Raw genomic sequence first — 17019 nt, 5'->3', positions numbered from 1 at the left:
GAAACATAATGATAATTAAAGTTTAAACTAATTTTAAAGGAAACCAAGTGTTTAAAACAAAAACTATATAAAATTTACAAGATCAGTTTTAAATTCAGATCATGGTAATTTGTTCAAAACAGGACGATCGTTATCGATGCATAAACCAAAATTTTCCCCAGTAAAGTTTTAAAAAGTACTGCGAAACTGTTAAGGCGCTTACTTCACATAGTAAGAGGGGAAACTATTTTTCAAAACATATGAACAGCAGGTTGCATTTTTTAAAGGAACCGTCTCAGAATTGTACAAACATGTAAATATAGTTGGTATTTTTGTATTCGTTGAACTTAATTCCTTATAAGTCTTTATATTTACACTTAGTTATCTTTACAGACGTGTGCAAATTATTAGACTAAAGTTGAAAAAATGAAGAATCTTAAACATAATTTTAAATAAATCCTGAATTGCTGCGTTCTTTCCCGTTGTTACAACCTGTTAGTATTTTGTACGCATTCCTTTCGATTTTATTAGCATTTCTGTACACTGGCATACTTTTCATTAACTTTACACAAGTATATTTCACTTCCTCATCGCGATGCCATATTCTGATAAGTGCTGCGATGAGATCAATCTTGGTAGTTATCCTTTCTCTCTTCACTTTTTTCTTAACAATAGCCCACAAGTTTTCGATAGGGTTTAAGTCGGGACAATTTCCTGGCTATGGCAGAACCTCAACACCATTTTCTCTCAGAAAATTATTTACAGTCATTCCTTTATGGTCTCCATCATGCATATAAATAAAGTTCCCATCCGGAAAACATTCCATCATTTGTGGTTCTAGCACCTTTAGATACTGATTTTGATTCATCATTCCTTTCACGAGATACAGTCTACCAGCAGCATACACTGACATACAGCTCCAGACCATGACTGACGTTGGGTGCTTTACTATTTGGGAAACACAGTTTGGTGAAGATGTTTCATTTGACGTCCTGCGAACATATTGGGTACTTTCCTCACTTATGTAAAATATTTATTCATCAGAGAAACATGTCTGGAACCAGTATAATGTATATCAGTGTATGGATTTTTAATTTTATTACAATATCATAAACCAAACATCATTTTCGGAGGAGCAACTCCTTCATAAATCCTTGCACAATAAAGTTAAAAAATATTCAAGTGTACTACAACCTCCCAAAGATGCTCCAATTGGCAAAATATACAGGAAAAATATGTAAAGTTTGGTACTTTACCTTGCTCCAGTCATCTTTGAATCTATTTTTCTTTTCCTTTGCCCATTCCAATCTCTTCTTTGCCATTGCTGGAGTTAACTTCGCCTTTGTGCAGGGCCTTCGCGCTGGAAAGCCCGCTGCACATAATTGTCTTCTCGCTGTAGATGAAGATATGTCATATCCGTACGCCTTTTACTGATTTGACAAATTCTTGCTAGTAGCTCTTCTATTCGATTTGGCCATCTGTAATAGTTTCCTTTGAACATGAGGACTGATTTTCGGTTTATGTCAACATTTACCTGAACGGTTTTGTGTATATGATGCACCGAGCTTCAATGCCCGACTTCTTCGACTACTGTGTTTTGAGAAATAGACAGTTTCCTAGCTATTTCGTGCTTATGTAACGTTTTTCTTGTACAAGACATTCATTTAATGCAATTTTACGTGGTGATACGTCTTTGGTTTTGCTCATAATTGTCACTTTCTCTAAAGCTCAAAATACAGGACGAAAGAAATATCAATACTTTTTTCCCCACAGATCTTCAGCTAAAAATAACACTTAAGAAAGCAAAAATGCATGTGTTTTGCACCTGATACACATTAAACTATTATTTGGAATATTAAAAACATAATAATATTGAAAGCAAATTTAATACGACGTATAAAGAAAAAACCAACATGTGCTAATATAAGTATACAATGATGCAGTTGTTTACCATTGTTACCAGTTTCTTACCACTGTTGACAGTAAGGAATAAAAAGGGTCATTATTTTCTATTGACAAGGTATATATAAAGTCCAGAACATACTTTAGGTTTAAAAGATATCAACTGCACACAATACAAATGGAAAAAAAAAAATCATCGAAAATCCTGAATAATCAACATTTAGTCTAATAATTTGCACACGCCTGTATTTGCCTTTTCGGTCCTTTTGCAATACAGCATATCAACATAATCAAATATCAGCATAGAAAGTACTAAGACATTATGTAAAAATAGAGTTTCTTAATCTTAGTATCCAATGCAATGAATTATTTTAAAATCATTTCAACATAACTCTGGTGCTTTCATCAGTCATACATAACCTTGTTACGCACCAGATGCATTAAATGGATTTGTGAGTTTGGACTATCGTAGAGGTGTTAATGAGACATAAATAATCGAAACCAAGTTTCACAGAAATTCCAGAAAAAATAATGATCACTTTCTGCACTGAAACCTTCTTTTTTTGTACTTTTCTTGCTTTCTTTCGTTCTTGAAAAACTGGCACGTTGGCACAGTGGTAGAGCACTTGCCTCTGGTGTGTGGGGTCCCTGGTTCGATCCCCTGCCAAGTAAGTTTATGGTGGTCCGTGGGTTTTTTTGAGTACTCCTGTTTCCTCACATTCTCATTCCATAAATTCTTCCATTATCATTCAGTTGCCTTAATCACCCGTCTCCCTTAGCCTAAAAGGTATAATTGTGGGATGTTGAACTGAAAGATTTCATTTGAAAAATTGTTTGCAACATGGCAATATCTTATAACAACATGAGGTGAGTGGTTCCCAATTACCTCAGAGTTGAGGACCCCGTTTTTTGTTTTTAAATCAAGGTACGGACCACACCTTGAATTTTGATATCTGTGTAGTAGTAGTAAAAAATTAAATTAAATCTTTAAGCTTTACGTCCCATGATTATGCCGGTTAGGCTAAAGGAGATGGTGATAATGAGAAATGAGTGAAATGGTGGAATGAAGAAAGTGGGAGGAAACGGAAGAACCCCGAGAAAACTCACGAACACGGTGTTTGTCCACCGCAAAGTCCACACGGCGCGAGCTGGGATCAACCATTTACCCCAAGCACCGGAGGTGAACGCTCTACCATTGAGCTACCGCGCCCCCCTGTAGTAGTAGTATTTGAGGGGTAAATTGTAGGCGGCAATATTAACAACACTTAAATTAACAAACCTTATTTATGTTCTAAGCATATAACGTACAGTACGTACGTACAGGGGTCCATGACATTATTTACCCTTGTTATATATTATGAAACGTAAATAATGCCACGGACCCCTAGGAGTCCGCGGTTAGGAAAAACCGCTTTAGGATAGTCCAACATTTAGAAGTTCTTTCAATAAGTCTGGTGTGTAATTAGTAGGGTAGGCACCTTTTGTTAAGCCTAAAGAGGGGGCATAATTATCGAACATATGCAGATCAACAGTTGCTCATACCCAAATTTGTACACGGAACACTCTGTCAAGAAAAATAGAAAGTAATACATATATTAAATAATGAAAGTTTAAACCAAAAACACCTGAAACCGAAAACTCGTAGCGTCAGCGTGTTAGTGATCAGTTGAATAGAAGTTTGGCTAGTCAAGGCAGTGGCGTACATAGAATTTCATGAAGGGGGGGACTTCAGGAACTCAATCTTATATCCTTTCAGAGCAATTGTGATTTTTATATGTATATGTTTTTATGTAGTAAATGTTATCTGTTTAATAATATCTTGCCCAGGGGGGGATTATATACGCCTCCTTGCATTCGCCACTGGATCAAAGAATGACATCATTAACGCTGATTTTACTGGTGCCAACACGAAAAAACTTAGCAATAGAACCATTTCATTATCGATAGTCATAGGTAGACATCGTGGGTTGAAATTTACAAATGTTTTTGGAACTTTCAGTCGCATATTTTGCTTTTTTAATAATTTGAGAGTCTGCTATATAATGCGTGTGTTTTAGGCGTAATTCAGGGCAGTGAAAATTTTCTTGAAAGTTTAGGATGTCCTGCCTAATTCGGGATAGGTGGTAACCCAGTAACTAGGCTATGGACGACTGAAGAAATTCTATTAATTTATTTAATATGTATCCTATAGCACGCATAATAAATACTAAAATATGTATAATTTACTTATCGTATCTTCTGCACGCTATCGAACTGGAATCCTACATTTTCATTTTATGGAATTCATTCGTTCTCAATATGTGCGCCATGTGTACTTGTTTGTATAATAAGACTTTCTAACAAGTGATTCTAACTATTCTGCCTTTTTTGTCTTTTGTTAGATATCTCCCCAAAAACTTGCCGGTGATGTCTGCATGGAATTAGCAGATAAAATAGGATTACCAGCGAGAGATATTACCTTAGAAGAGGTGGTTTGTGATGGTTCGCTAGTCAGGCCTCTGCATTATTCAGAACGAGTTCTGGACGTTGTAATCCGATGGGGATATTGGGATAAAAGTGATTGCAAGGATAACTATCTTGTGCTAAGGAAAAACACGCTATACAAAGACGTTCTTCCATTGGTAAGTTTCTGGACTGTCTTCAGTCTAGTATCTAGAGACATTTTACTACCGTTTAGTGTGTATTCTGCCAAGTCGGTTTACATTCTAACGTGTAGTACCAAATAGTTTGCAAAAACCGTAAAAAGGGTTTTGAACCATCTACTATATCTTCTTCTTCTTCTTCTTCTTCTTCTTCTTATTATTATTATTATTATTATTATTATTATTATTATTATTATTATTATTATTATTATTATTATTATTATTATTATTATTATTATTATTATTTACACTAGGACAATGAGGTTTCATGTAAATATACTTTGTTATTTGAGTATATAATTGTTACTCAGTATTGTTCCCGTCTGCTGCGATGCGTCTGCACTGATATAAGATTTGTTAAGTAACGTATTTGGACTATTTTTCACTGAGTAACTGTCATTGGAGACTAGCGAGAAAGAACATAGTTGAAATATCTAAATTCTACATTAACTACATAAAAGATTTATCCGTAATTAAAAAGAGTTTGCATGATGACGTTTTGTTTGAGTTTTCACAAAAGATTTTAAATAGTTCTCAGAATTATTGTACATTTTGATTAGTTTATTTTTCTTTGTTGGCACATGTTCGAGGCATATTTTGTAATTATTCAAAGTAAGCTATGTTTATTGACACAAGTCTATTTCTTTCCTATATTAGGCAAAACCACCATTATCCACATCTGGCGAGTTAAGATTTGCTGATCAGAAGTCAAAGTCATTTAAGAAGTATTTATTTGAATTTAGTCAAGCGAAACTGTGTTACTACAAGGATAGTAGGGTAAGTCTCAAACCTATGTACAGGGTGTGTCAAAAAGAACTTTACAACTTCAAAAACTCTTTATTGATTTATTTATTTAGCTGAAAGACGTGGTTTTGGTGTCATTTTGTAGCTTTTTGTTTTTTACCTAAAGAGGTTTAATATGGCTTCCATTGGTGATGCGGTACACACAAAGCTTTGTCTCACTTGCCCTACAACGTCTTCAGACGTACGGGGACGACCTGAAGATTTGTTGTGTCTTACCGAATATCCAGTTTTAATAAACCATTTACGCCACTGACAACTAGTAGGCCTGCTGGGAGGATCTTTACCATACTTTGTACGAAAATTAAGTTGCACAGTTGTCGCAGACTTGGATTCTTCAAACCAAAACATACAGGTAGCACACTCGGAACCAGTAAAGGGAGCCATCTTTGCTGCAAGTGTCGCTTGTGCTTGCGGTGGCTTATTTCTAAACTAGTGTACTACGTGAGTCAAAACTTGATGTATTTTGCTACAAAATGCACCAAAACCATGTCTGTAAGATAAATGAATAAATCAACATGAGTTTTCCAGGTTTTAAAGTCCTTTTTTGATACACCTTATATTTGCAGAAGTAAGGCACATTTAATATTTAATTGTGAAGTAAAATATTCCATGCATTTTGCATTGCTTGATTCGAATAAATTGGCGTTCGATTTTTGTATTGACAGCCTTTCATAAGGACAATGCGGAGGTAGGTTAAAATAATTTTATTCTATGATCATCCGAATATGTTAGGAATCTGAAATTTTGTCCATGTATCAGCATTCTTCCTTCGATTTAACTGCTATGCTAAATACTTCTCCTTTCATATCAACCCCATAGATTTAGAGGAGAACCAATTTCCTACTTGTGTGATGACTTCACCATCATCGTGGAGAGTTCTTCCCCTTAAATTGTTCTTTACATTTATGAATAAAAAGCACACAAGTAGACTTTGTGGTGGACAAACGCCGTTTGCGTAGGTTTTCTCGAGGTTCTCCCGTTTAGTCCCACTTTCTTCATTCCACCGATTCGTTCATTATCATCACAACGGGGGCCGCGGTGGCTCAGTGGTAGAGCGTTCACCTCTGGTGCTAGGGGTCTCGGGTTCAAACCCTGCTCCCGCCAAGTGAACTTTGTGGTGGACAAACACCGTGTGCGTGGGCTTTCTCGGGGTTCTCCCGTTTCCTCCCACTTTCTTCATTCCACCATTTTTCATTCATTACTCATTATCACCGTCTCCTTTAGCCTAACCGGCATAATCGTGGGACGTAAAACTCAAAATTTCATTTCATTTCATTTCATTATCATCACAACCTCTTTGTTAGCCTTGTTGTATAATCGTGCGATGTTAAACTGAGGATTCCAGGTCGATACGAGAAATGGGGAGTTCAGAACTATAGCGAGGAACAAATGACCGTGTGTAGCTAGCAGTATTGCCAACTGACAACACATCTTTTGATAACAAACTTCGTTCCTTTTCTTTGGTTGCATCCCTTAACTTCTGCAGAAGGTTCCTGTATTGTGCTTCTGTTATCTTAACCAATCAGTATCACATCTTTCTGGTTCCAGGACGGACATGAGCTTTCTGGTTAAGGTCGCTTTTTAAGAATGGGTGAGGAATGTTTCCGCATTTTGCTACTTTCTTTCGTTTCAGGATGAAATACATGCATAAGTTTCACCATGTTCAGTAATTTGTTTAAATAGACATCCTCTTTGTGATATAGATCCAAAATGCTTTGTGTTTAAGCCACGCCTAGGAAAGTGTGGATCATCTGGGAACGTACATTGCAACTACCTTTTTCATATCCAGAATGTTTTAAAATATGTTATACACTGATCGTGCTCCGCGGTTAGACCTCAGTTGAGCGCAAGCGCTTTAAATGGAAAGCAAGCCGGAGCCAGAGTTCCAGTGAGCGCGAGCCCTAGAACTGAGTAGAACCCCATTTAGGATAGTGAGCGCGAGCCCTAGAATTCAGTGAAATCCCATTTAGAAAAGTGAATGCGAATCCTAGAACTGAGTGAAGCCTCATTTAGGATAGTGAGCGCGAGCCCTAGAACCGAGTGAAGCCCCATTTAGGATAGTGAATGAGAATCCTAGAGCTGAGTGGAGCCTCATTTAGTATAGAGAACGAGCCCTAAAACTGAGAGGAGTCCCATTTAGGATAGTGAGCGCAAGCCCTAGAATTGAGTGGAGCTCCGTCTAGGATAGTAAAATGCGAACCTTCGAATTGAGTGGAGCCCCATTTAGGATAGTGAGCGCGAGCTCTAGAATTGAGTGGAGCTCCGTCTAGGATAGTAAATGCGAACCTTCGAATTGAGTGGAGCCCCATTTAGGATAGTGAGCGCGAGCTCTAGAATTGAGTGGAGCTCCGTCTAGGATAGTAAATGCGAACCCTCGAATTGAGTGGAGCCCCATTTAGGATAGTGAATGCGAACCTTCGAATTGAGTGGAGTCCCATTTAGGGTAGTGAGTGCGAGCCCTATGAAGTTAGTGAAAGCAAACATGTGAGTCTCATTATGGATACTTAACTCTAAGCTCGAGCCAATGTAAACTCGAGATTGTATGAGCCTTATTGAGATTAATGAGCACGAGCCTTATTGAAGATAGCTAGCTTGAGCTCGAGTTAAGCCGTGATTACTAAATTGCCATATTAATATTAATTTCCTAGCTAAGAAATTAAACTGTCATTATGTCAGTACGCTTAGTCCTGGCTGTGGCTGGATGTCTTTCTGTTAGGTGATCGTGTGCCCACATCTAAATTCTTTCTTTGGCAGTATCATATGATGGACATATATATAACTGTACTCAATTAACATCTCTTCATGGTTTGTTTTTTAAAGTATTCTTGAAGGTGCAGGAGCCTGATCACAGGTTGATACTTTTTGTTCAGCAAGACACAATCTCTTATTTTCTGTAATGATACATGCAGTCTGTCCCTTGGTAGGTTACAATACCGTTTATTCAAAATATACATCTCGTGAATTTACATGGATTGAAGCTGTTGTAGAACATGATGAAGCAGTCTTGGTTAATACTTCTGTTGCGGAATTGCCTCCTAAATTGCAGTCGAAGCCTTTTGGATGTCTTGAGTGGTGTCAAAATGCCTTCCTTTCAACGCAAATTTTAGTTTCGGAAATAGGCAGAAGTCGTATGGAGCTAAATCTGGAGAATATGAGGTGTGTGTGATCAAGCTTCACGATTCTCTTTTTGGGCAAAAACTGACTTACCATCCTGTTCTTTTGCACGGGTGCATTATCGTGTAACAGTGATCATGAGCCTTATTGTCGATATTCAGGTTGAACTCTGCGAATTCTGGCCTTGTAAAATACCCGTGTAATACTCGACGTCCACAGTTGACCCTTTGGAGTTAATTTCTTGAGGATGATGCATTTGGAATCGAAGAAAACAGTGAGCAGAATTTTGATTCGGCTTTTTTGTATGCGCACTTTCTTCTGTTTTGTGGAGCCTTGACGCTTCCATTCCGAACTCTGACACTTTGTTAGTGGTTCGTGCTGAAAACAAAAATGTTTCATCATCTATTACAATGCTTGGCATAAATCATGGATCTCGCCCAATGTTTTTGCACGGACCGCACATGTCATTTCATTTGCCAAATTATCAGTCACATTGAAATGGATAGTGGGCCTCGGAATTCCAGTGAGATCCTCGATGAGTCTTGCAGGTACACACACGTGGGCTTTGTGGTGGACAAACAGTGTGTGTGTGTAAGTTTTCTCGGGGTTCTTCCGTGTCCTCCCACTTTAGTTATTCCAGCATCCGTTCATTATCATGACCGCCGTGTCCCATAGCTTTGGAGCATAATCGTGGAACGTTAAACTACGAATATGTTTCCCTCTACATTATTGTTGTTGTTGTTGTTGTTGTTATTATTATTATTATTATTATTATTATTATTATTATTATTATTATTATTATTATTATTATTATTATTATTATTATTATTATTATTTAGATGTTATTGTATTGTATCAAGGGAGGGAAGTTTATTTCTGGCATGTTGCTCGTGTTCAAATCACACTCGTTATAGGACTAAGGGTTTATCAAGCTTCATCATCCAGCTTCATCTACACAAGGGCGGTATTGCATGGTTTTGACTCTCCCATGTTGCGTTCTGTATCACGTTTGCCATTAGCTAGTGGCAGCTCGAAAGAATCATCTGGTTACAGTACGTGGACAAAAGAGCGGAGTAAAAAACAATTTGGAATTTCACAACAAGGGAGTTAACCACCTTGTCTTGTAATTGGGAAAGTGCATATATTTAAATATAAAATACTTAGAGGAGGGGTAGTAATGACAAATAACGAATTCAGCAAAGAAGTAAAAACATCATCGCATTATTTTCTTCTTCTTCTTTTGTTTGTTTATTTATTTGTTTGTTCAGAGTTTAACGTCTTTGCTAGGGTAGTTTCTTTGAGAATCTGATTTTGGGTTTTCCGCACTAAAGGCAATGACGTCTTCCACGTGACTGCAAGGGAGCTCTTTAATCTTGGTTCATAATAATATTTTTCTATTTCTCATGGTTATAAACGAATGCATATTTTTAATGAATTTAATTTCTTTTGTAATTACAGGGGTCTGTGAAAGTAGGTGAATGGAAAATTGAGGATATTGTGTGGTATATCGGATATGAAGAAAAGAGGAATCCACAATCCTGGTAAGAAGGAAAACGTTTACACTTTTTTTTTTTTAAATACTTTATTCAGAGTATTTATAATAACAAATTGTAAAACAACCCTGATGATGGTCTCTGCTAGTTCGAGGAAAGAAAGTAAATTGTTAGATTCTGATATTCTTAATAATTGTGAGAATTATTATTTGGTTTATCATGCCATCATTTATCTATCAGAGAAGAATGGGTGTGAACTCTTGAAGAGATAAGTTACGGAATTGCTTAATGAATAATTTCGCTAGATTATATAGTTGCAATTTTGTGCCCTGAGTCAACAAGTAAGTGTGGTTCCATAAATCATTCGAGTAGCTTCTGAAGGTTCGCTTTAGCTTTGGAAAACACATGAAGAAAAAGAAGTTGCTATCCAATTGTAATGCGGATTATCCTTAAGAGTTTTCTGGGGAATTATTGCAGTGAAAACCAATCTTGAAAATAGATTCTGATCAATTTGTTTTTCGTTCGTTCAAGTACTTTTAAACAAGTACGTGCAAGTGAGTATTTTGACTTTGTAGAATCTCAGAAATCTAGAATAAAACTGACCAAACTAACTGAATAATCTCGAGATAATGGATCATCATCCGATTCCGTTATTTGAATATGATCATCTCCAGTGTAGAAATTTAAGTGAAATTAAAAGTAAATTGGCAAACCACTTCCTACTATAGCTTCTGTTTTTCTAAATTTCAAGATTCCTACGGTCCTTTAAACAAAGTCCTGAAGAATTTCGCCAATTTAAAACCCTTTAAGGGGGCAGAGTGACCCAGTAGTAGAGCACACTTACCTCCGGTACGTGAGGTCCTCCCTGGTTCGATCCTCGGACAAAGTAAGTTTGTGGTGGAAAACATCGTGTCCGTGAGTTTTCTCGGGGTATTGTTGTTTCCTTCCATATTCTTATTCCACCGATTCTTTCATCGTCGTTCACCTGCCTTAATCATTCGTCTCTCGTAGCCTAAAGGGCCTCGTGATACGTTAAATCTGAAATATTTCACTTCATTTCGAACCTTTAAAATCCATAGAACTTGGAAGTCGTGAAAATATTTAGTTCAAATGTTTTTGGAAACCTAGAATCTTTTATTTATTTCAAGGTCCTTCAAAATCTGTACAAATTCCCATTATTTTCAGTCCCGTGAAAATCATAGAAGTTTCTTTCTCAAGGCTGGGGCCGCGGTGGCTCAGTGGTAGAGCGTTCACCTCTGGTGTTTGGGGTCCCGGGTTCGATCCCAGCCCCCGCCAAGTGAACTTTGGTGGACAAACACCGTGTGCTAGGGTTTCCCCGGGGTACTCCCGTTTCCTCCCACTTTCTTCATTCCCCATTTCATTCATTACTCATCATCACAGTCTCCTTTAGCCTAACCGGCATAACCGTGGGACGTAAAACTCAAAGATTTCATTTCATTTTTCTTTCTCAAGGCTCTTGGAAGGAAGAAAGGTATATCCAAAATTCGGGGATTCTGTGTATCTTGACAAACATTTTTATCACTAAACCTTTTGAGGACCATGCATAAAAATACTATTCTGGAAGAAACGATTTTTTTTGCATATATCTAACTAGCAGCGTTCACCCCGCTTCGCTGCGGTCACCCCGGAACGCAATAAACTTTGTTACTTAGATAATTTTTACTTTTTCGCTTTCAAGTGATATGATAAAAACCATAGAAGATTGCAGTAAATGTTAACATTATATCGCCTGTCATTTATGTTAACCCGCCCCGCTTCGCTGCGGTCACCCCCGAACGCAATAAACTTTGTTACTTAGATAATTTTTACTTTTTCGCTTTCAAGTGATATGATAAAAACCATTATAACGCCTGTCATTTATGTTAACCCGCCGAGTGACACGGTCATGCGGGTTGCATATAAATACGTTTATTTTTATACCTATGATGAACTAACAAAGGATTTGTACGTAATGGACACCTGAATGGTCAATTATCTCAAGACACTGGTAATTGAAAATTAAAGTGATATGATAAAAACCATCTAGGGTCCAAATCCTAATAACCCCCCAAAAATAAAAGAAATTGGTTCAGCCGTATTAGCGTGATGAGTTCACAAAGGATTTGTACGTTCTCTTTTATATATATAGATTACAGGGTGTCTACTAGTCTGGAAAACCTGGAAAAGTCAGGGAATTTTCTGTATATTCTGGAAATTTTTGCTAAAGTTAGGTATATTTCATTCCTTCTATATTTTATTTCATTTCATTCTATATTTTATCTCCACAATGTTTGGAAGACAACTTTCGCTACAGCAGAAGTCATCATAGAATGAAGGACTTCTGAAAGGAGTTGGGAAATCTTGCGTCTGGAGCTCGTGGTTTATGATCACGTTAAAAAATAATCCTCATATCCTAGGCTTGCAACCGGTGAGCCCAATAAAGTCCTAAATAACACTTGTATTGATCTTCTGATTTTAATATAGCGATAAGTTAGAACCGAACTATGTATGGCAAACTAATTTATAATATAATGCGTACTTACATTAGTTAAGATTCAAAACTCGTATTCCATTTCCACCATATTCCATTTTCAGTGCAGTATGACGTTCCGCGTGTCTTTTGTGATGTTGATTATTATTTTGTAGTAGTTACTGTGAACATCTTTAGTATGCTTATAACTTTTTAAGAAGATAATTTTTTCTAGCAAGTCTTAATATTTTTATAGAAAGCATGAATGTAGTACACAGAGCTCAGCGATTACTACCACACTTGAAGTATGTTGATTCAGTTTCAGATAGTAATCGAGAACCATCTTGTGACAGCTTTAAAATTGTTAAATCATGTCTGAAAGATTCTTTGCTTGGAGCTAAATTAGCTTTCTTCCAAACCGTTTGCTGCAGACATTCAACCTTTTTTAACGAAATTTCAGTCAGACACCCATGCTTTATTTTCTTTATGGTAAAATACTTGAACTTCTGAAATCCCTTATGATTAGATTTGTAAAAAAAAAAAAAAAAAAAAAAAAGATTGATCGAAGCAACAAGCTCTGAAGACCTGATGAAAGTTTGCCTAGAAGATGGTAGTAAGGATATGTGTTCGGCTAAGCAGGTTGATGTCAGATTTGAAACACGTACAACATTAAAATCAAAGAAGTTACCTAGGGATTGTTTGCGTATTTTAACAGATTTTTTGTAAGAAGATTCTGTGTAAATTGGCACTGAAATACAGACTTACTTATGATGATGCATGCCTCTCTCCCGATTCAGTTTTAAACAAGAGACTTGGGGAGGAACAAATAATCGTAGCATTGGAAGTCTTGTAAAGAATCATCATTTGTCTAGCCCTGCTGCTGCTGAAGTAAGCTAATGCTGCTGAACATTCATTTCCCGATTATACACATAGTATCAGTATTAAAAGTATCCTACAAAAGCATTATCAAATTATGTCTTACAAGAAGACAGTTATAGATATGTGACAATCATTTTGGACATGAGTGTATGTATGAGCAATTGGTTATCATTTGTCTCTATAGAATAAATGTTCTCATATATAAATAAGCACCGTTATTTATTCCTTATTTATATGTCAACGTCATCTGACACTTGTCATGAAAATCATGGAATTTCCTGCTAAAGATCAGGAGAAAGTCAGGGAGAAGTCAGGGAAATAGATTTCTCGAGATCAGTAGGAACCCTGTATGTAGAAAACCATGTGAGACAAATTGATGTATGTTACTATATTCTCAAAACTTCTTTCTTTTCAGTTTATTAACATTATTTTTTTGTTTTTTTCAGTTGGGCTGTTACATTCATAAATAAAAGTGGAAAACCAAAAAGGTTAGTATTACTTTCTCTTTGTGGTAAGATAATGTTATACGAGGGGCATTCAAATGAAAGTTACACATGATTATGGGAAGTCAGCGAAACTATGGAGTGAGATCATCCATTATTTCTCGATATAGTCACCAAGTATTCTGTAAACTATCCGAACGTTCCACTAATCGTTATTCTTGTTGATAGAAATCCCTTTCTTGGTCTCGGAGTCACTGGTGAAAAAGATCTTGACTCTAAGAGGAGATTCTGCCATACCTCCCATACAAACCGTTGAAGGAAAATCTTTGCTTTACGTACCGTGTGAGAGATTGCAGTGCGAAGAACAGTGTCTTTGCTCAAATTATCACTGTACCTGTTATTGATGGTAGTGGTACACGATCACAATGTTTGAAAGTACGAATCGCTATTAATGGTTGTGCCCCTTTGCGTAAACTTTGAATAAGTCATTGTTTCACAGTCGAAGGAAACAGTGGCTATAGATTTCTTTGTTTCTGGTGTGAAATGATGCACCCCATACCCCATTCGTAGTCAAGATGCGACACAGAACTCATTGACGTCCACATAGTAGACCTGCAAGAAGTCCAGAGAAGCCATAAGACCGTTTTCGTGTACGAGTGTCAATTTCAGTGAATCTCAACGTCCGCACAATTTCCGATACTGCAGATCTTGGACAAGAAATTAGAACTGCCTACTGAGGTACACACAACTCTTTCAGTTTTTGTGATAGTCGCTAACCAATTGGCATGAATAATTTCCTCCACCTTCCTGATATTTTAGTCTATGGTCGACGAGGACAGTCTTTTTTTTCCCGTCCATCTCTCCACGTGTGTGCTTCCTTCTTCAAATTGTTGACACCATTTCATTATAGCTAGACGCGACTGTCATATTGTTTGTACACCGTAGACAGTTTACAGTGAATCTCAGTGCAATTGAGTAGTTGTGCTCAGATATAGTATAGCATTTTACTCACTTCCAATTTGAAATTCGTTTCCTGTTGACGCAATATTTCACTCACACTATGATGCACCTCTGACTAATAGCACAGCACGATTATCGATGCAGGAAAAGGTGACCCTAAATTTTCTTTCGACAGTGCACCACCTGGTTGCGAAATTCACTCAGGTTCAAGAAACATGTGTAACTTTTATTTCTTGGATGCTTCTCGTAATATCACTTCTAATTCAAGGGTTCTTCTTCTACTACTACTACTACTACTACTACGACTACTACTACTTATATTCTATTATTATTATTATTATTATTATTATTATTATTATTATTATTATTATTATTATTATTATTATTATTATTATTATTATTATTATTATTATTATTTCTTTCAATGTAAGTACTGAACAGGTACAGTGAAACTAGTATGAGCTTATACAGACATTTTGGGGAAAAATCTTTAATTTTTTTTCTTTTTCTGAACACAAAAAACTGAAGTCTGTTATTGATGGAAAGAAAATCCAAGCAGAGAATAATGGAACAAATTAATAGTTTATTGTGCATATTAAGTATGTTTTCGCCTCGCGCAAATAGTAAAATCACTTTTGTTTTCAAAGATTCTTTATTTAAGTCTGAAATAAGCAAGATTCAAGCTGCAAAGCGTAGTGGAGAAATTGGGCATGTGACTTTTATTTTAGTTGTGGCGTTACCGTACCTTTGCTCTGAGTACGTACTAAAGATGGAAAATCTCTGAAGCTTTGATCTAATGTTTAGACAACTAGAAAATAAGTCTGTCTTCATTTATCAAATGATATAACTAACCTTAGAGTGCGAATGTTTATTATTAAGTCATATAATTCAATTGACATAACTTGTTCCTTGTGACAGTTGCTTTCCTCTGTTTTTCTCCTTCGTGCATGTGGTCATAACAATCAGCCAAGAAGGACTGTTCTATGGCAACAGCACGTTCAATCAATTATAGTGGATCACTTCTCTCGCTCTGCAGTGGTAAACACTCTACCCTCTCCACACATTGCCAATTTGAATATAAAGAAATGTACATTGTTTTAGTCGAATGTCGACTTGAGTAGTGGACGTGGACCTGCTGGTTATTGAGAGCATTCTTTTTAGTTCTCTTTTGTGTCATTTAATTTTATAAAACTGAGATTTACTTGCAGTGAATAATTTCGTGTATACTACTCGTGTAGTTTCAATACCCGACGCAAAAGCTGGCAACGCAGCATTGAGCACCACGTGCACGCAGCGAGCTGTCACAAGGGGCAAGTAGTATCAATTGCACCGTAAATATGGGGCCGCGGTGGCTCAGTGGTAGAGCGTTCACTTCTGGTGCTTGGGGTCCCAGGTTCGATCCCAGCCCCCGCCAAGTGAACTTTGTGGTGGACAAACACCGTGTGCGTGGGTTTTCTCGGGGTTCTCCCGTTTCCTTCCACTTTCTTCATTCCACCATTTCATTTATCACTCATCATCACCGTCTCCTTTAGCCTAATCGGCATAACCGTGGGACGTAAAACTCAAAGATTTCATTTCATTTTCACTGTAAATATGTGAGTTTACGGTGTTCATCGTTTTATTAGACTTCCAAACCATGCTACATAAGTGTCGGAAGTGTTATAGAACAGCTTTGTCCTTCCTTCCGTCTGTCGACAGGTATCAAAAATGGTAAGAAATATCAAGAAGTGTTTTGTAATCGATTCAGCGACCTAAGGATAGGTCCCATCTCCTCGGTTAGCCATCTTTTCAAAACAAAAGTGGTTCAAATTAACCATTTCCAGTTTCATCGTGTTTCACCATGAACAAAACAGTAATAGATAGCGAAAAGCGGTTTTTTGTAATCGATTCAGCGTCTTAAGACAACATATCATCACCACCCGCAATACTGTACCGAAATCGGCTAAAATGTACTAGTATTTTCAGTTTCAACCTTCATATCCATATAGCTAAAACGGTGAGAGAGCTCGAGAAGCGGCTTTATTGCAATCAATTCAGCGTCCCAAGAATGGGTTCCATTTCCTTCTTTAATACTCTGTTCGAACCGGAAGTGATAGAAATCAACCATTTCCGGTTATTACGTTGATCGGCATAGAACAGAAACGAAAGCGGATACCAACAAACAGCTTTTCGCAGTCGACTCAGCTTTCTAAGAAAACGTACCATCACTACCCATGACACTACGGAAATCGGAAGTGGTTGACATTCACTAGTCCTTCTGGTTTCAGTACTTATTTCTATGGAACAAAAACGGTAAGAGGTGTCGATTTTTCTTTTTTTTTTAATACACAGAT

The 17019-nt window shown here is 37.0% G+C and overlaps 1 protein-coding gene across 1 annotated transcript in view; it reads left to right on the top strand.

The window, feature by feature from the left end:
- The window catches only part of RhoGAP15B (RhoGAP_ARAP and RA_ARAPs domain-containing protein RhoGAP15B), a 74664-nt gene that overhangs the window by 49106 nt on the left and 8539 nt on the right, over positions 1-17019 (top strand). Inside the window, exons 9-12 of the mRNA XM_081727864.1 lie at positions 4263-4502; positions 5181-5300; positions 9900-9982; positions 13730-13771. Of these exons, the coding sequence (XP_081583990.1) occupies positions 4263-4502; positions 5181-5300; positions 9900-9982; positions 13730-13771 (485 nt within the window). The remainder of the gene's footprint in view (positions 1-4262; positions 4503-5180; positions 5301-9899; positions 9983-13729; positions 13772-17019) is intronic.

This window comes from Thermobia domestica, chromosome 10 (assembly GCF_964235325.1).
Source record: "Thermobia domestica chromosome 10, izTheDome1.hap1.1, whole genome shotgun sequence".
NCBI lineage: Eukaryota > Metazoa > Arthropoda > Insecta > Zygentoma > Lepismatidae > Thermobia > Thermobia domestica.
This window is presented reverse-complemented; position numbering and strand designations above follow the sequence as displayed.